We start from the raw sequence: 21,499 nt of genomic DNA on the forward strand, positions 1-21,499 counted from the left end.
AGCACACATTGGAGCTTTCCTCTCTCCTGGCACAGACTGAACATAAGAGGTGACAGATAACAGACTGCTTTTCTCCTCCTGTGAGTCCAGACCTGTTCTGCTTCCACACTGTGCAATGCTGTGCTGTAAACCTGTGCTGACCCTTGCAGTACAGGTTTACTAAAGTGAAAGTAAAATGTTTATAAATAGGCTAGAAATATACTGGGACTTTTCAGGCTCTACATAGATGTATTGCGCACACACACACTGTATCTTAATGAAAATCATGCATTTTTAAAATATAGTGTGTATGTGGAATACATCTATGCAGAACCTGAAAAGTCCCAGTATATTTCTAACCTATGGAAAGATTTGACCATAAACAACCAGTGATGTGACGCAGCCCAACTCTAGCAAAGTAAAAAAGTCTGAACTTTTGTCTGAATTGGGACCTGAAACGGACCAGAAGACGCACAGGACCCCTGTGCAAATCGCTCCACAGCCGTTCTGGAGCTGTGTGAACAGGCTCCATAGAGAGCCAGACACTATCTACTGACATATGAATTAGATGTGGGGAAAACTGCATACAAGTTGCACTAGTGTGAATCCAGCCATAGTGTTTTTTTTAATTCAGCCCCATGGCTGAATGAAAAAAGAAATAAATAAACTGCATGTGTGCCAGTTTAGGTAGTTTTACCTTAATCATCTGCTCCTAGAATAAAAGGCCCATATACACAATGAGAATATTAGACAATTTTTTGTTTTCCATGCTGGTCTCATATGGAAAACAAATACCGTATATACTCGAGTATAAGCCGAGATTTTCAGCCTCTTTTTTGAGGCTGAAAGTGCCCCCCTCGGCTTATACTCGAGTCATCGCCGTCTGTCTGCCCGAACAGCGTGTCGAGCAGACAGACAGCGGCCATTCTAACTTTCAAAAGCCGCGCCTCCCTGTCTGTGATAGGCGGAACACAATTTCCCAGCAGTCTGTGTTCCGCCTATCACGGACATCCGCTCATCCTCATACTACGGACGAGGATAAGAGGATGTCCGTGATAGGCGGAACACAGACTGCTGGGAAATTGTGTTCCGCCTATCACAGACAGGGAGGCGCGGCATTTGAACAGGGGAATGGGCGCCGACGAAGAGCGGTGATCCTGGGACGGGACCGGGACCGGACGGAGTCTCGGGACGGGACGGGACCGAACGGAGTCTCGGGACGGGACGGGACCGAACGGAGTCTCGGGACGGGACGGGACCGGACGGAGGCTCGGGACGGGACGGGACCGGACGGAGGCTCGGGACCGGACGGAGGCTCGGGACACAGGTAGGCTGGACACACAAGGCCACACACACACACACACACACACACACACATGGATGGACACACACACACACAGGGATGGATGGATGGACACACACACAGGGATGGATGGATGGATGGACACACACACACACAGGGATGGATGGATGGATGGACACACACACACACAGGGATGGATGGATGGATGGACACACACACACAGGGATGGACAGGCATATCTCACCCTCGGCTTATACACGAGTCAATAGGTTTCCCAGTTTTTTGGGGGTAAATTGGGGGCCTCGGCTTATACTCGGGTCGGCCTATACTCGAGTATATACGGTAGGTTACTAAAGTTACAAAAATTCTCATTAGACAAAATACAACTTCAGAAATTATGTATTTTTTAATTTCCGAACATGAGCAGATTTTTTATTTCGTACAAATACCATTCTAATTACAAGAAAATAGTTTGTTCTGTTATCTTACAAGAATTTATGCGTTTATTTTGTGATATTTTCACATGAACGGTCGTAATCCGCTCTTGAAAGGTGTGTACTAATGATCAGATTATCAGACAATTGCTCCAAATGCACTTATTTTCATCTAATGTTCTCACCATGTGTACTAGGCATTTATGCGCATTTAACCGATGTACAACACGCAGTTTGGCACGTTCACCCTGGGAGCTGGATCACCTTGTCCCGGGACTGCATGCATCCCTGAACTAAAGGCAGTTGGATTCCAGGAAGTAAATCCTGCATGAATCATCTGCTCTTACTCAAGATGGCCCTGGCCAGAAATGCTAGGGAGGTGTTTTTCAAAGTGATTTCTCAGCATGGGCTGCAAACTGCACCAGGCTGCACAAAAAGTAGAGCATATGCCAAACCAAACAGCATTGTACTGTGGTACCATGTGATCTGGTGCTTGCAAGCACACTTCCTTTTTGATCTGTCTTTGGGGTACCATTAATGATGCAATGACACCCACAGAAGATTGCAAAGCCAGTTGATTTTTGGCCAGTTCTTTTTAAATGCAGTGCAGGAAATGCAGATAGAACACACCTTTCTCTTACGGTGTTCTGGTTTGAACCCGTCCTTAAGCATTTTAATTAACAATCACGTTTACACTTACACCTTTAATTGATCCTCCTTCTTTTAGAGGCATTTTTACTTTTCTATTCTGATTCCAAGATAACATGTAAAATCTGGTACCTGCAGCCAGTATAGTTGGGCTCGTAAACTTCTTTGGTGTGGTGACTGCTTGAATTCGACATGAATTCCAGATTGGAAACTTCTCCTTATCTTGCAATTCAATGGTGAACGCATTTCCATGGCACTGAAACTGACCTAAAGAGGCATGAAAACTAGAAGTAAATTGATGAAAGGACAGCCTATGTGCTATGCTTTAATAACTTTTGATTCACCTCAATATAATTGTCAATTTTATTCCATCCGCTTTGCTCTCCTGTAAGATGTTTCTCATAGGCTTGTTCAAATTGTAGGATATGCTTCTGGCTAAATGGCTTCCACTTCTGTTTTGGCATGTACTCCCAGATGATGCCTGAACTGCAAAAACAAAGCATGCATAAGCAGTAATTAGATTATTAGATTAGCTTCTTTTTTTTTTTAAGATTAAGTTGCTATAAAATTATCACCATTTTTACAGCTTAAAAATAGAGACATTCAGATTGTTTCCTACATTGAATTGCTGAAGTATATAAGGGTTTTGGTACTGATCAGTCATTGTGTTCATTCATAACTGAATCATACTAAACTGTTTACTAGGGCTGAAAAAACGAATCGATTATGAAATTAATTGATTACCATTTTCATAATCGATTAATAGGCCAGTAACATAATGGAGTTAAAAAAAAATAAAATGAGCCCTTTATAGTACAACAATATAATCACTACTGTAAATATTACTTTCACTGTTCTACAGTAAAAAAAAATTAACCCGTTCCAGTAGCGATTATCTGCTTTTTTGTACTATAAAGGGCAAATTTTAGTCTTTTTAACCCCATTATGTTACTTAACATCTTAGGCCTGGTTCACAGCTATTGGTGCTTTTTGCAGAAACCCACTACATTTCCTTTACATGGTTTCCTATGGGACACGTTCATATCTGTGCTTTTTTCAGCCGCTGCATTTTTGGAAAGGTTCAGAAACTTTTAACACAAAACAGTGCGTTTTTTGGTTCAATATACTTCAATTGAGAAGCAGCAGAAAAGAATGTAATGCGTTTTTGCAGCAATTTGTGTTTTTTAATCTGCCCCAAAAAAAATAAAAAAAATAAAAAAACGCTAATTGCAGTAAAATCACGTGCGCAAAAATCAAAACGCACAGCAAAAAGCACTGGAGAACCAGATCAAAAGCAAAAACTGCATAGGTGTGTACTGAGCCTTATGCTGGCCTCCCGGATCAATTTTCAGGTGAGAATATTCAGATGAAAAATCTTTGTACATTCACTGAATGAAAGAATTTTGTTTGAAATTTTCACTTCATTTCTGAACAAAAACCACATACACTGTCTGAAAATTCCTTTGACCGAGAAATTTTCTATTTCCAAATTTTCCTGTCACTGTGGTTGAAAATGAACGTCAATTTGACCCACTTTTTTTTAAGGTTATTAACCGATTATTATCAAAACAAATCGGCCAACTAATCGATTATGAAAATAATCGTTAGTTGCAGTCCGACTGTTTACTATACTTCAGTCTGTGAATGAACAGACGGAACTGGTTCCTATCGGTCTGAAAATTGAGACATCAATAGTCTGGGGTTTAGACCCCTGAAATTTCATCTAAGCATAGTGTGGGGGATGTGACAAGCCAGAAGGCTATAGTAATATCCTGGGGGTCATCACCCAAAAATGACAAGGGAAATAGAATGAAGAAAAAAGGGGCTTACTAAGATGACCATCCAAAAGTATAAAACTCACATTTTTGTTACACGATTAAAAATATCACAAAGTCATATAAAAATGACATTTAAAATATATCACAAAACACTCCTTAAATGTCTAGGCATATATTATTTATATATCAAAACAACATGTTGGATTGGCTATACCATCTTGGGCTGCAGGGAGGCTTTGAGGAAAACAGCAGGGAGGAACCACAGAATTCAAGGAGAAATTTAAAAAATTGAGATACAGGTATATTATATTAGCGCCACAGAAGGTCTCCAATATCTTGAGCCAGTATAAAGACAAATACATTTATTTTCAAACAGATTACAACATATACTAGGAGGTTTCTTTGCACCAGCTCTTCTTGCCATAAAAAATATATTAGAGGGCCCAAACTAGCATCTCAAAATAGAATCTCCACCATTAAATTCTGGAATGAGCACAAGCCTCATTGTCAATCAATATGTTCCTACAAGCCAACCACAGGTATGCATCATGACCACCATAAATAAATGCCCAAGACGCCATTGCCAGTCCACTCTGTTGTTTTGATAAGTAAATAACATAAGCATTTTCCTGTATGTAGTTCTGAAGAAGTGGACACTTTCACACTGAAGGCAGTTTTCAGGCGTTTTAGTGCAAAAATAGCGACTGTAAAACACCTCATGCCTCCCCAGTGTGAAAGCCTGAGTGCTTTCACACTGGGGTGGCACACTTGTGGGACGGGAAAAAAAGTCCTGCAAGCAGCTTCTTTGGGGAGGTTTGGGAGCACTGTATACCGTCCCTGCCCATCGGAATGAATGGGCCATGCTTCCGAATCGCCTGAAAAGAAATTCAGAAGCGCCACAACAGAACACACCTTTCTCTTACGGTGTTCTGGTTCTTTGGTTAAAAGCACCCCATTAGTGGCCAAAAAGCACTGCTAAAATTACAGTAAAGCTCTGCTAAAATGAGTGGAGCTTTACCACCAACATGGCCGTGGCTACAGTGTGAAAGTAGCCTTATACTTTTGAATATTCCCCTGGTGGTCATCCTCAAAGGCCCCATTCTATTTCCCTTGGAGTTATGCAATTCCATAACAGTCAATCAAGGCAGCTAAATACCTTGCACCTAGAAGAAGCTACAGACAAGAAGTTGGCTGGCAGAGATAGCATCACTGGAGCGGAGGTGAGTATTTGCAGACTTTATGTCCGCTTTAAGACAAAGAACAGTCCCAAAACAGTTGTTTTCTTGTCATTACTGACAAATTTTTTTTGGGGGTAGAAACTTCCTATAAGTATTACACAATTTTACCTTGTAATTCCTATGTATGAAATTTCTTGCTTGCTCTCGTTATTGATAAGGGAAAGGCCCAAACTGTGGATGGAAATATTTATTTCTTGATCTGGCTGCTCCATTTCCTCAGCCTGACGTGCTTTGGTCACCAGAGCCACATCTTCTGTAAAAAGCAGTATCCTCTGGCGCCCATCAAGGAATGATACCCAGTGTATCTGAGTTTCCTGGTTAAAAGCAAACTGACCACTTTCATCCTGAAAAGCAAAGAGTAATTCTAAATGGCATTATCAAGTACACTTTAACTAGTTTACCGTATATACTCGAGTATAGGCCGACCCGAATATAAGCCGAGGCCCCCAATTTACCCCCAAAAAAACTGGCAAACTTATTGACTCGTGTATAAGCCGAGGGTGAGACATGCCTGTCCATCCCTGTGTGTGTGTCCGTCCATCCCTGTGTGTCCGTCCATCCCTGTGTGTCCGTCCATCCCTGTGTGTCCGTCCATCCATCCCTGTGTGTGTGTGTGTCCATCCATCCATCCATCCCTGTGTGTGTGTGTCTCCATCCATCCATCCATCCATCCCTGTGTGTGTGTGTCTCCATCCATCCATCCATCCCTGTGTGTGTGTGTCTCCATCCATCCATCCATCCCTGTGTGTGTGTGTCTCCATCCATCCATCCATCCCTGTGTGTGTGTGTATCCATCCATCCCTGTGTGTGTGTGTGTCTCCATCCATCCGTGTGTGTGTGTGTGTGTGTGTGTGTGTGTGTGTGTGTGTGTGTGTGTGTGTGTCCAGCCTACCTGTGTCCCGAGCCTCCGTCCCGTGTCGTGCCTTGCCTTCGTCCCGTCCCGTCCTGTCCCGTGCCGTGCCTTGCCTTGCCTCCGTCCCGTGCCCTCTTCGTCGGCGGCCATTGTAAAATTCAAAAGCCGCGCCTCCTCCTTCGCCTGTGATAGGCGGAACACTGAATTTCCCAGCAGCCTGTGTTCCGCCTATCACGGACGTCGTATCATCCTCGTCCGTAGTACGAGGATGAGACGACGCCCGTGATAGGCGGAACACAGGCTGCTGGGAAATTCAGTGTTCCGCCTATCACAGGCGAAGGCGGAGCCGGAGGCGCGGCTTTTGAATCATAGAATGGCCGCTGTCTGTCTGCTCGACACGCTGATCGAGCGGGCAGACAGCGATGACTCGAGTATAAGCCGAGGGGGGCACTTTCAGCCTCAAAAAAGAGGCTGAAAATCTCGGCTTATACTCGAGTATATACGGTATATAACATACTAAATCACAAAGTGGACATCCAGAAAAAAACTTTTTTTTTTCTTACAATTTTAGATAGTCGGGAAGGCTTAGATTCTCTGCCAAATTTCTACTGTTATTTATATCAAGGCTGGGATAAATCCCCTTCACCTCCTAACCTAGTAACCACACAGGAATTACTAAAAATCTGCCCAACAGGGACACGGAAAGCATAAAAAAATCTGGCAGAGAATTGAACGTTCGCCCACTGTACTTACAAAAAACAAAAAAACAAAAAAAAAAAAAGAGTTCAAACTTAAAGTATAAATAAAAAGGAAAACTTTTTTTTTAATTTTGGAAAGAGTGAGGAGGGATCAGAAAAGCTGAAGTAACCGATTGCATAATAAGGATGACCTCAAGCGTGTTCACAAGTCCATGTGCCCGTAGTGGTTCATTTCTCGATTCGCGGCTGCACAGATTGGGAAATGTCTCACTGCCTGCGATTAGTGCTGTGGAGTGTCAGCTTCCTGGCGGGCGCAGGCATGGGCACATGGACTTGCAAACACACCTGAGCTCATCCTTATTTATGATAATGTCCTTGGAATGGTATAAGAAACTGCCCGCAGTTATTATCTCCTTGAAAAGATATACTCAACTTCACTGCTTATGACATATAAGCTAAAATAAAAAACTGTGTGGTGCTGTTTTTATACACGTCTGGGGTGGGGGGTCACTGAATTCTCAAGGGGTCGGTCGGCTAATATTAAATATAAATATATATATATCTATATCAGTGGGTATAAAAAGACTACACACCCCTGTTAAAATGTCAGGTTTCTACGATTTTTTTTAAAATGAGACAAAGACAAATCATTGCAGAACTTTTCCACCTCTAATGTGACCTATAAACTGTACAACTCAATTAAAAAACAAACTGAAATGTTTAGGGGGTGGGGAGTAAAAATAAAGAAATAAAATAATGTGGTTGCATAAGCGTGCACACCCTCTTATAACGGGATGTAACTGTGTTCAGAATTAAGCAATCACATTCAAACTCATGTTAAATAGAAGTCAGTACACACCTGCCATCATTTAATATGACCCTGATTAACCACTTCAGCCCCGGACCAATTAACAGCCTAAGGACCAGAGGTCTTTTTACAATTTCGCACTGCACTGCTTTAACTGGTAATTGCGCGGTCATGCAATGTTGTACCCAAACGAAATTTGCGTCCTTTTCTTCCCACAAATAGAGCTTTCTTTTGGTGGTATATGATTGCCTCTGCGATTTTTATTTTTTGCGATATAAATGGAAAATACCGAAAATTTTGAGAAAAAAAAAGATATTTTCTACTTTTTGTTATAAGAAAAATCGAATAAACTAAATTTTAGTCATACATTTAGGGCAAAATGTATTCAGCCACATGTCTTTAGTAAAAAAAAATGTCAATAAGCGTATATTTTTTGGTTTGTGCAAAAGTTATAGCGTCTACAAACTAGAGTACATTTTCTGGAATTTACACAGCTTTTAATTTATGCCTGGGGCGACGCAGACCCTGACCCTAAAACCTAATTGATATCACCCGCCGGGTGATCAGGGGGTTAAACCTTTATTGGGTAATAAATGACGGGTGCCCTGATGCTATAAAAAGCAAACTAACTAACCAGAGTCACCCGTAACACTTATACGGTGATCACTGGTGAAAGGGTTAACTAGGGGCAATCAGGGGGTTCAAATTTTTTATTAGGTAGTATATGGGGGTCCCTGGCGCTATATAAAAACCTGACGGGGAACCTAAATAACTAACTGGCTAACCAGCGTCACCAGTGACACTTATACTGTGATCGCTGGTGAAAGGGTTAACTAGGGGCAATCAGGGGGTTAAAACCATTATTGGGTAGTATATCGGGGTACCTAGCGCTATAAAAACCTGGCGGTGAACCTAAAAAAATAACTAGCTACCTAGCGACACTAATGCAGCGATCAGAAAAATGATCGCTTAGTGACACTGGCAAAAGGGGGTGAAAGGGTTAACTCTAAGGGCAATCAGGGGGTTAAATCTTTATTGGGGGGTGGTAGGGGGCTACCCTGGACCTAACACTAACTGCCCTGACAGTTTTTACTTTTACAACTGACACTGAATGCAGTGATCAGTAAATAAATGATCACTGCAATCAGTGACACTGTGACTGGGGGGGGGGGAGGGTTGTGTGCCTGTGTGTTATTTAGTGTCTGTGTAGTGTTTGGTGCAGACTTACTGTGTCCTCTCCTCGTAGTCCGGTCAATAAGACCGCCCCGAGGAGAATGACATCACTTCCTCCCTGCCTGTGTATACAATACACAGTGGGAGGAAGCTTCTCATTCGCCAGGAGCGATCGAGAGGGGATGGCCAGAAAGCAACGGCCATCCCCTCATCCCGGATCGCTCCTGAAGCGAACCGGACCGCTGCATCCAGCGGGAGGGGGTCCGATCGGACCCCCCCACCCGCTGGAAGGCAAGCACGTACATGTACGTGCTTGTGCCTGTACATGCCATTGTAATGACGTACAATGGCATGCGGCGGTCGTTAAGTGGTTAAGGGCCGGTTCACACTGGTGCGATGTCAAAGATCAGATGCGATTCACACCGCACTGCTGTGAAAATCACATGCGATCTCTGTGCGATGCGATTTCAGCCATTAAAAGCGCATGGTTGAATTTGCATGAAACTTGCACAGGACCCTTTTTTTGTCCACAGCAGAAACTGATCGCATGGGTGTTCACACCCATGAGATCCAATTCCTGTCCAATCCGATCACACTGCGATATGCAAACTGATTTGGGGGTGTCATTAACTTTTACCTGACAATCCCAGCAGTTCGCATAGGGCAGCGTGAACTGCTGCCGGGAAACATGCGATGCAGGAACACACAGAGGATTCGCAGGGTTCCCACATAGCAGCAGTGTGAACCTGCCCCAACTCCAAATAAAGTTCAGCTGTTCTAGTAGGTCTTTCCTGACATTTTCTTAGTCCCATCTTTCAGCAAAAGCCATGGTCCGCAGAGAGCTTTCAAAGTTTCAGAAGGATCTCATTGTTAAAAGGCATCAGTCAAGAGAAGGGTACAAAAGAATTTCCAAGGCATTAGATATACCATGTAACACAGTGAAGACGGTCATCATAAAGTGGAGAAAATACAGCACAACATTACCAAGAATTGGACATACCCCAAAATTGATGAAAAGACAAGAGGAAAACTGGTCAGGGAGGTTGCCAAGAGGCCTAAAGCAACATTAAAGGAGCTGCAGAAATATCTGGCAAGTACTGGCTGTGTGGTACATGTGACAATAATCTCCTCTAGTCTTCATATGTCTAGGCTATGGGGTGGAGTGGCAAGACGGAAGCCTTTTTTTTTTTTTATCTCCAAAAACAGAAAGAAAGGCACCTCTAAGTGCAGAAAGGGGTTAAAAACACTTGCTATCAGTAAATGTAAACAGGCTCATCATATTATGTGAGGAATCCGGCATCTGTAGTCCCAACATGATCCAATCCATAGCGGGGTGTCTGGGGTCCCAGCTGTCCAGCAGAGGGAAGCCGCGGGGAAAGGACCAGGGAGGAACCAGCTGCGCTGCTCTAGTCTACAAAGAGAAATCGTTCTACAAGGCGCAGCTGCTTCCTCCCTGGTCCTTCCCCCCCCCCCGGCGGCTCCCTCTGCTGGACAGCTGGGGCCCCAGACCCCCCACTACGGACTGGATCATATTGGGACTACAGATGCTGGATTCCTCACATATGACAAGCCTGTTTACTGATAGCAAGTTTTTTTTAAAACCTTGGCTATTAAAAGTTTTATGGACTTAGAGGCGCCTTTCTTTTCGTTTTTTACCTTTTTAGAGTTTTTTGCTTTACTTTTGGAGTGCTGCCCTAGTGATTGGAATCAACATCTATAAGTCTGATTTACATGAACTGTTTTCGTTGGTAACACTTCCTCTGGTTTTTGCTGTTATCCAGAAGTGCCCTTCTTTTAATCTTATCCGAAGTCTCCCAAAAGCGTGTGGGAAAATGTGTTCTGATCTGATGAAACCAAGGTTGAACATTTTGGCCAGGATTCCAAAAGATATGTTCGGCGCAAAAACACTGCACCCACAGTGAAGCATGGTGGTGGCAGTATCAAACGTGGGGTTGTTTCTTTTCAGCTGGAACAGAGGCCTTAGTCAAGGTAAAGGGAATTATTAACAGTTCCAAATACAAGCCAATATTGGCACAAATCCTTCAGGCTTCTGCTAGAAAGCTGAACATGAAGAGGAACTTCATTTTTCAGCATGACAGCGATCAAACTCAAGAAAGGAATGGCTTCACCAGAAGATTAAAGTTTTGGAATGGCCCAGCCAGAGCCACAATTGAAAATCTGTCCTGTGATCTTAAGAGGGCTGTGCACCAGAGATGCCCTCACAATCTGACAGATATGGAGTGTTTTTGCAAAGAAGAGTGGGCAAATATTGCCAAGTCAAGTTATACAGTTTATAGGTGGAAAAAAGTTACATCACGGAAACCTGACATTTTAACAGCGGTGTGTAGACTTTATATATCCACTGTGTGTGTGTATGTGTATATGTATGTGTATATGTATATACACATATATATATATATATATATATATATATATATATATATATATATATATATATTTTAACATTTTATTTATTAAGTTGGTTCGGTAAATTGTGAGTCTTGTTTGGATTTTGACCAAATTATTGGAGAAAAGTTCAAAGCTGGTTTTGTATATAGTACTTATTTTGGCTTTGGAGTCTAGGTTTTATTTCTTCTCTCTTCAGGGTTTGTGCCTCCTTTGAGCGCTTTTTATTGCTGCCTGTGCCTTCATTAGGGAGATAAACCCTATATGTCCACAATAAAACGTTTCTGGGTTGTCATCAGAATAGTAACAGAGGGGAATCTTTCAACGGGGACACTAGCTCTGGCGACAATCAGAGATTCTCCTGCATTGAAGGTATTTACTTTCTGTTTTGGGCTTCGGAATGGAAGTACTCCATTAGGAAGTACTCAATTTGTCTCACCAACAGGGAAAAAAACTAAAAAAACACACAAGGGTTATAACGCTCTTACTCTATCCAAAATGGAAAAAAACGTACTGCCTTTAATTCTCCTTTAAGATTTAGGTTAACACATTATATGAACAGGGAAACAACAATGAAAACCTACAGTACAAATGTAAACTGCCCCAACCTATAACTGGCCTTAACAGTATGGAGCACATAGAAGGGCAACGCATGTCAAACAAAAGCAAAGAAAAATTCCTAGCTCATCTTACCAACCAGCCTGTAACAAACCAAATTGTCCTGTCTAACCGTTCAGGTTAAAAACAGGGGTTTAGTTTGCACACATTTGCAATTACATGCGTAAGCTGCAGAGGCTGCGACCTGGCGGAGAGGGTTCCCTCTCCATCCACTACAACATATGTGCTTCTACTATGAAGGCTCTCAATTGATAGAGTTAGGAATGCAGATATACTGGGGTGCCTTGTTGCAGTCTCTGCAGCTTACGCATGTATTTGCAAATGTGTGCAACCAAAACCCCTGTTTTTATAATGAATTGTTAGATAGGATAATTCGGTTTGTTACAGGCTGGCTGGCAAGTTGAGCTGGGAATTTTTCTTTGCTTTTGTTTAACAATGAAAACCAGCAGAAGTTTTACGCTTTCCCCACTTATTTTAAAACGAAAAAAAAGTTTATTCTGGGCTTCCACTTTAATTTGAAGTACCCTTTACATAACAGAACTGGACTGGGAAGGATGCGATCTTTAACCACTTGCCGCCCGCCACGTCGGCAAAGTGGTGGCGATATCTCGACCAGACATCATATGATGTCTCCAGGATATCAAGCCGATGCACGCATCACGACGATCGGTGTTGTGGTGTGTCAGTCTGACCGCAACTCCGATCTAGGTAAAGAGTCTCTGACAAACGCTGCTCCTCTGACGGTGGGGAGAGGTGACCTGTGCTGACTGATCATCACTGCAGCCCCCCCCCCCCCCGCCAAGGACGCCCACACTGAACCACCAGGGACGCCCCAGGACCACCAGGGATGCCACCACTAGTTACCACCAGGTATGCTACCCTAGACCACGAGGGATGCAAATCAGTGGCCACAATGGATGCCAATTAGTGATGGCAATGTATGCCAATCAGTGCCCACAATGCGCATCACTGATTGGCGGGCATTGCTTGGCACTGATTGGCATTCATCAGTACCATACATTAGTGTACATCAGTGCCCATCCGTGCCACCTATCAGTGCCCACCAGTGCTGCATATTGGTGACACCTAACGGTGTCCCCTATCAGTGCTGCATATTAGTGCCCCTCATCAGTGCCACCTCATTTGTGCCCATCAGTGCCCCTCAGTGAAGGAGAAAACATACTTATTTACAAACTTTTGCAACAAACAAAAAACTTTTTTTTTTTCATTTTTGGTCTTTTTTTTTTTATTTGTTTAGCAGAAAATTAAAATCCTAGAGGTGATCAAATACCACCAAAAGAAAGCTCTATTTGTGGGAACAAAATGCTTAAAAAATTAAGTTTGGGGACAGTGTAGCATGACCGTGCAATTGCCACTCAAAGTGCGTCAGCGCTGAAAGATGAAAATTGGTCTGCGCAGGAAGGTGTCTAAGTGCTTAAGTGCTATAAGAAGTGGTTAAACAGAAATCCTAGCTAGAGGGTTAAGAAGGAAGCACCTTTTGTTTGCAGTCCTTCATGTTTGCCCATTACAGCCCAGAGTAGACGACATATTGGGGCTTACTTAGGGCTAACAACCTGTTAATGCCAAGCACTGGCAGTTGGATGCTAAGCAAGTTTACTTCACAGTGAGAGGAAGGGGAAAAGGTCACATGGTCCATACCCAGGAGTATAGGGAATTGTCAACTCCAGTTGGCAAACAGGACAATAGAAGAGTGCGGGGAAGATAAGTAAGAGTAGCTTAGTAGGTGGGCTATAAACATAACCCGTTACTTTGCCAAGTGATGGATTTACTTTAAATAAACCATAATCAATAACATGCCATTTTAATAATTCAATCACAAAATATACAGACTATTTTGTGCCTTCGTAGGTCTATCAAAATAGCTATAGATTTTTACAAACAAAAGTATGGTAGCAATGTACTAGGTTTTTTCACAGCAACTGTGTTGCTTTTGGGCGAGTTCACAGAATTCACATAAAACTGCTAACCTTTAATAAGTCTAACTCTCCCTTGGTATGGCTGTATGTCCACGTCAGCTTTTTTGTTCCTGTTGGATCTTCCCAGGCAAACAATCTTGCTTCCCCAGGGCAAAGCTCTTTCTCCTCTTCTGTACCACTGCATGAATAATACAATCTTAATAAACATTTAAGATAAAAACAATTGTATTTTAACAGGACTGAAATTACTTTAATAGCCTACCTCTGGCCATATGTCAGCTTAGCCCGAGGTGTATGGTTCATGATCAGAGCAGGAGCAGCGCCTTCATAGTATTCAGAGAATCGAATCACTATTGAGTGATCGGATATGCTGATATCTACCATAAGTCCTGTATTCTGTAAATAAGGGCAAGCCATTCATTGTTAACATGAGTAATAAAGTAACTGAAATAGACAAGGACATTTTTATTTAGAATAAAGAAGACCTCAACTCACCATCTTCTCCAGGCTGAGCAGTGTGCCATTGTCTTGCTTATTAAAAAAGAAAGGCTTGGATATGGTCTCACAGCCAATGACTCGGACACACATCTTTCCAGAGATATTTTCTGGCCAGAATGGTATACACTGGAAAAAAGAATAAAAGTACTGGTGTTGCATTTACTATTCATAAACTGAAGGGTTATTTAGTAAAATTTTATGGAAATAAGTGTCTGAACTGGTGTTCAGAAATTCTAAAACTATAGTAAAGGATGTCTACTGGGTGCATTATAAATTCATAAATTAGACCTAGAATTAGAATCACTATACCTCAGATGACCCAATGTAATGCCACTTGAATTCTGGCAAAGAACCATCAGCTTCAATTTCCCCCACCTCGAGCTCCAGCGTGCAGTTGTTCACAAGAGTATAGAACGGTGTCATAGTAACAATCCTTGTTAGGTTAAAGCTACTCATCTTAATGTTCACTCCAACCTTAACAATAAGAAACACAAAATACATTGTAAGGAAAGCATATTTAATGATTTACTCAGTACAATTTTCACTCCATGCACTAAAAATAAAAATTCAGTCACACTCAACAAACATTAGCAGCATAACATTTTAGACACTGCCTTCTCAAACTCAGTCCGCTTCAACAAGATATAATATTCCATGCACGTATAAGCACATATCATAGAGCCTTATTTCTAGTAAAACATTTTTTAATGCTTTATTTTGGATATTGCACAAAGAAATACAAACAAATCCATTGTACACTAACTAGTATGCACTCAAGACTTTTGGTGCTTGTACACTTTATAAATAAGGATGAGCTAAAGCGTGTTCACAAACAGCACATACAGAGCCCGTCAGGAAGTCGGCACTGCGGAGCACAAATCACAAGCAGTGAGCCATTGTCCCGATGCATAGGTGCAGAGATCGGGCAATGTCTTACAACTTGTAATTAGCGCTTCCCAGTGCCGATTTCCTGTCGGGCTCTGCACGTGCTGTTTGCAAACACACCTGAGCTCATCCTTATTTACAAACATAATGCAATATATGAATCTAGATAATCAATTTTCTTATACATTATTACACATACATTTAGTGTGAAACTAGTATCGGTCAGATGTTTTCAAAGCTCAAATAAGTAAATAATTTGTGTTCTTTATACATGCACAGACAATTATAGAGCAAGCCTCGGGTGGGCAAATGCAAAAGACCTAGTTTGCCACAAAGTCAAGCAACTTTCTCCCTATAGTTAATAGGAGGCAAGTCTGTGTGGGAAGGGCATTTTATAAAGATGAAGCAATACGTGAAAAAGACTCAAAATTCACAAAGGACATTTAAACCTTAACTGAAATAAATCGCCCCTCCAAGTCGGTTACATAATGGTAGGGGTTTCATTTTTCTTAAACCATGGGTTGTAGGTTACTACCTTCAGGTCATTGGAAACTAGCAAAAGCTTTGTTGGGTGCCACCCCAGTGTATGCATATAGATCCGCCCACTCTGAGAGGCTCCAGTTTTTTTAGCAAGCATTAAGGAGATCAGTAAGGGAGGAACCTGTATCATGCACTGCACTCTAAAATATGGAATTTACAGGCACATCACTTATCTTAGTCATATAGTACAGGACACAGGAGAGGATTCTTGGACCACGGGATGTCCCAAAGAAATCTGGTGGGCAAAAAAATAGCCAAAACAGCAACAGGAAAAAACGAGAAGGGTCAACGGACCCCCAATAGACAGGTGACAGCATAAGCACCTTTTGGCTAAAGCAACTGGCAAGAAATAGTTTTGAAAACATGAACAGAAGTTCAGGCGGTGGCCCTGCAACCTGTGCTAAAAAAAAACCCACAGAAAACACAGATGATTGATGCGGGAAAAGCACAAGAATCTTGGCATTTTCTGGAAAATAAGGTAGAGAAGGGCCCCCCCTGAGGGTACTAGATAAAAGGGCAAAAAAAAAAAAAAAAAACTCAGATGTATTAGAAATGAATAACTTGCAGAAAAAAAAAAAGAAAACATTGTTTTCTGCATTCTTTTATTTAAGAATTTAAAGTATTATAATGCAAAAAAACATATGAAAATCACTCACTACAAACTTCAGTAATATAAAAACGAATATTGAATACTTAAAAAATAAATATGAACAAAAATATCAGTAAATGCAATGTTAAAAACATAAATGACATGATATGAGATAAACACAATGAATGATGCGGTAATAGACTATTATTGAGGAGACTAATGCCGCGTACACACGACCGGACTTTCTGGCAGACTAGGTCCGACGGAATCAGTCCATCGGACCTACTGATCGTGCGTGGGCTAATGCGATAGTTTTTCATAAAAAATAAATAAAAATCAGACGGACCTATAAATAGAACATTTAAAATCTGTCCGACGGACTCCATTCCTATTGGGAAAACCGTTAGTCTGTATGCTGGTCCAAAGGACCAAATATGACGCAAGGGAAGCTATTGGCTACTGGCTTTTGAACTTCCTTTTTTCATCCCGTCTTACGTAATTGCGTTCAAAATGAACGGACTTTCGTGTGTGGGCAAGTCTGTTCGTTCGGAAGTCCGAAGGAACACCTTTTCTACCGGAAAGTCCAGTCGTGTGTACACGGCATGAGTAATAAAAAAAAGAAAAGAAAAGTAAAATGTATATAAAATAAAATTAGTATAGTGATGAGGTGGAGGATAGAAAGGGTGCCGCATTGGCGGCCTGTGCATTGGGGCTAATATAAAAATAAAGTTGCGCTACAAAATGTGAAACGAGAGTGAAGATCACAGTGAAAAAATTAATGAAAACAAAAAATCTAATTAAACCCATCAATTGAATTGTCCTTTCTGGTTTATGTGTAATAAAACACAAAACATAGTTATTCTAATGTCCTTGATAGGAATACTGCAGATGGGAGAGATATTCAGATGAACCCCCGGCAGCAGTATTCAACAGGAAACAAATCCTTCCGATAATAGTATCTAAGGGTCCTTACCGGATCGGTTGGACTCCCGTGTGAGCGGAGTCAACTAGGCACAAACAGACACAGCCCTCTGCGGGGACACCTGGAACTTCTGTAAACACAAACTCCGACGACGAGATCCGGAAGTGGACAAGGGGACACGAACGGTGGTGGGTGGTACACTGGGAGATGAACATGCAAACTCACCAATCGCCACTATAATGCAGCGTGATTCTCCAGGAAGTGATCCAAGGTTGCTCAGCCGAACAAGAGACAGCTTATCAGCTGATATATCAGCTTTATCTAAAAAGAAAAAACACACACACTCGGACCTGCCGGCCACGGGTACGGGTAGGAAAGTGTAGAAAAAACTGACTCCAATAGTGAATTACCGTTAATATCGAAGATTACATTTTAATAGAAAAAAGACTGATGGTTTAACCCACTAGCGGCCACAATACATGGTAATATTGCGCACGAAAAACATTAGTAAAAAAAGGTTAAATAAAATCAGGCTAAATAAAACATATAACACCCATGCATAAGGGTCACATGAAGCGTGATGGAATAAACATATTACGCCCGACATGTTTCGTAATACCTTACGTCCTCCTGGGGCACAGGTGATATGTTGATCCATCACTTAAATACATTTGGGCCCAAACCAAGCCTCTCTTTCATCCGGGCGCCATATTGAGACACCTATTTTACAAAACCTAGCCTCGTTGTCATATGGGCGCCATATTGGGACTCCTAATGCTAAGCCTTAACATAGGAATGAACCTGACCATTGGTTAATAACATCTATATAGTTAATAACATCTATATAGTTAAAAAAAATTAACTGAAACTTAATGGGAATAAATACAACTCAAACTACAAATCCCAGAAACCCATGGGTCTTCTCCATATCTAAGGACAGTTCCCAATGACATGGCCCCTCCTCCCAGCCAAAAATGGGGAACACCCGTCGGGACATCATATGCAGACACTATGGATCTCAACCCCCTAGGTCGGGCTCATTCCCTTAAATTAGACTTAACGGGCATTCCACCATCAATTCATACACATAAAAAACTATATAAAATATTGTAAAATGAAACAAAACAATTTTTTTTAGAATACCCCGTATATGAAAAACGTATTATCAACCCTGCAGCAAAGGGGTTATACACAACCCCCACTAAATCAAATTCCATCATGGATCAAATATTTTTATTTAAATCCCTTCACCAGACTTAAGCGTTATCTATAAAACGCATTTATTTCGATATCTACGTTCAAGCCAAGTCTAAGACTTTTTATTTTGTAAATCCAACTCATTTCGAGTTTTGAGATTGCCCTCCTTTTTGGTCCTCCCCTCCATGGTAATTTCCACTTATCAATTACAATCATTGATGTCCCCTTGGGATTTTGGTGATGCACTTCTAAATAGTGTTTGGAAACCGGATGTCTTTAAATCCCCGTCTAATGTTCCCCAAATGTTCTCCTAATCTGACTTGGAGTGGGCAAACAGTACGGCCCACATAATGGAGTCCACACGGACAGGTCAGGAGATATACCACATTTAGAGACGTGGTCCTTAGAGACCTGGAAATATTGAAAGTAAAAGAAGCTAAAATGAATAAAGAATTACAAATGAGACTGGATCAACTCTGTAAGCAAAAAGATTTAGTTATTAGAGAGAAGGGGGGGGGGGGGAATTGTCATCCTGGATAAATCAGATTATCTTGCTGAGCTTAATAAAATTGTGGGAGAAACTGAGACTTATATGCCCTTTCCAGGTGATCCACATTTTAAGTTCAAAAAGGACTTGGAACTAATTGTTAATTCTGGTTTTGACTCAGGTGTCCTCAATAAGAAAGAGAAATCTTTTTTGATACCAGTCTCTTCCAGGATCCTGATCATGCATTACCTGCCCAAAATTCATAAGGACCCAGTTCATCTGCCTGGTAGGCCAATTATCAGTGGAATAGATTCTCTGACGTCCCGGGCAGGTAAATACATAGACGGGTACCTCCAGCCATTAGTGAAACGGCTGCCAGCCTATATTAAAGACAGGAGACACACTATTAATATACTCAAAGATTGTGATTATAAGGAAGGGGTGTGGATGGTTACAGCAGATGTTACATCCATGTATACCATAATTCCACACAAATAGGGGCTGGCATCTGTTAACTATTTCCTGGATAAAAATTCAACCCTGAGGAAACAAAAGAGATTTATTACGATTCACTTAGAATAAGCCACTATGCATAATTATCTTTGGCATGCTAATAAATTCTATCCGATAAGAGACCAGAGTTGCTTCTCTGGGCCAGGCATATTGATGACGTCCTCCTCCTATGGAATGGTAGCCTTGAATCACTGGAGGGATTCATGGTGGAGCTCAATGCAAATGAAAGGAGTATAGAGTTCAAATATATAGCGAGTCAACATACCATTAATTTTTTTTAGACCTAACTATTTGTAATGAAGGGGATACTCTTATGACCTCCACCTATTTTAAGACCATGGACCGTAATGCTTTCATCCCAAGGGATAGCTGTCATCATAACGCATGGTTAGACTCAGTTCCGAAGAGTCAATTCATTCTGAGACGGAACTGTGCATGAATAGAAGATAATGATGCACAAGCTAAAATTCTTTCAGATAAACGGGCAGTGGAGTGGAGAAATCGGGAGGATCCAGACAGGGGATAACAATACATTTCAATGTCCGTTTATTACGCGATACTCCCAATAACATTTTTCCATTAAAAAAATTATATGAAAAAATTGGCATATTGTCAAGAACAATTTAATATTAGGGGCATCCCTCCCCGAAAGACCGCAGGTGATATTTAGAGGTGTCCCTTCAATTAAACACAGTGTGGCACCGAATGTTTGTGACCCACCAATTAATAAACCTATGTTCTCTCAGAACATGATAAGTTTTTTTAAATGTAACAATTGTGCTGTGTGCTCAATTAATTCGATCAAAGGAAAGAAAACCACGCACTTTTCTTCATTTAATACCAAACAGACTTTCCCCATTAAGTATTTTATAACATGCTCAACGACAGGTGTGGTATATCTCCTGACCTGTCCGTGTGGACTCCATTATGTGGGTCATACTGTTCACCCACTCCAAGTCAGATTAGGAGAACATTTGGGGAACATTAAATGGGGATTTAAAGGACATCTGGTTTCCAAATACCATTTAGAAGTACATCACCAAAATCCCAAGGGGACATCAATGATTGGAATTGATAAGTTGAAATTATCATGGAGGGGAGGACCAAAAAGGAGAGCAATCTCAAAACTCGAAATGAGTTGGATTTACAAAATAAAAAAAGTCTTAGACCCCTTGGCTTGAACGTAGATATCGAAATAAATGTGTTTATAGATAACGCTCAAGTCTGGTGAAGGGATTTAAATAAAAAATTTTGATCCATGATGGAATTTGAATTAATGGGGGTAGTGTATAACCCCTTTGGTGCAGGGTTGATAATAGGTTTTTCATATACGGGGTATTCTAAAAAAAAAAAAGTTTTGTTTCATTTTACAATATTTTATATAGTTTTTTATGTGTATGAATTGATGGTGGAATGCCCGTTTAGTCTAATTTAAGGGAATGAGCCTGACCTAGGGGGTTGAGATCCATAGTGTCTGCATATGATGTCCTGACAGGTGTTCCCCTTTTTTGGCTGGGGGGGAAGGGCCCATGTCACTGGGAACTGTCCTTAAATATGGAGAAGACCCATGGGTTTCTGGGATTTGTAGTTTGAGTTGTATTTATTCCCATTAAGTTTCAGTTAATTTTTTTTTAACTATATAGATGCTATTAACTATATAGATGTTATTAAACAATGGTCAGGTTCATTCCTATGTTAAGGCTTAGCATTGGGAGTCCCAATATGGCACCCATATGATAACTGTGACGGATCCGATCCCACTCTCCGATTGAGTGCTTCCGTCAGTATACGGCTTCCTAAGTCTGAATATAGATATCAGATATTCCAACCGCTCACAAGCACAAAACAAGACAAGACTTGCTTAGCTGCTCAACATGGACTGATTTATTAGAACCAAAATGACAAGTATTTATAATACAGTAGAAGACTAAAACCTTACCTAATTAGCATGAGCCAATTACCTAAATCAACACTCAGACTAGTTGACTGAGGGAT

The 21,499-nt window shown here is 41.3% G+C and overlaps 1 protein-coding gene across 5 annotated transcripts in view; it reads right to left on the reverse strand.

Annotated features, from left to right (window-relative positions):
• Positions 1–21,499, reverse strand: part of VPS13C (vacuolar protein sorting 13 homolog C) — a 626,331-nt gene that overhangs the window by 141,611 nt on the left and 463,221 nt on the right. For all 5 annotated transcript variants that reach the window (XM_077473219.1, XM_077473221.1, XM_077473220.1 and 2 more), the window contains 7 exons: positions 14,681–14,845; positions 14,369–14,497; positions 14,136–14,269; positions 13,925–14,051; positions 5,489–5,724; positions 2,709–2,850; positions 2,497–2,631 (listed from right to left, as the gene is read on the reverse strand). In XM_077473219.1, coding sequence (XP_077329345.1) covers positions 2,497–2,631; positions 2,709–2,850; positions 5,489–5,724; positions 13,925–14,051; positions 14,136–14,269; positions 14,369–14,497; positions 14,681–14,845 — 1,068 coding nt within the window. The remainder of the gene's footprint in view (positions 1–2,496; positions 2,632–2,708; positions 2,851–5,488; positions 5,725–13,924; positions 14,052–14,135; positions 14,270–14,368; positions 14,498–14,680; positions 14,846–21,499) is intronic.

Source organism: Lithobates pipiens, unplaced genomic scaffold (genome assembly GCF_037356315.1).
Source record: "Lithobates pipiens isolate NorthernLeopardFrog02 unplaced genomic scaffold, aLitPip1_a1.2 Scaffold_8, whole genome shotgun sequence".
Lineage (NCBI taxonomy): Eukaryota > Metazoa > Chordata > Amphibia > Anura > Ranidae > Lithobates > Lithobates pipiens.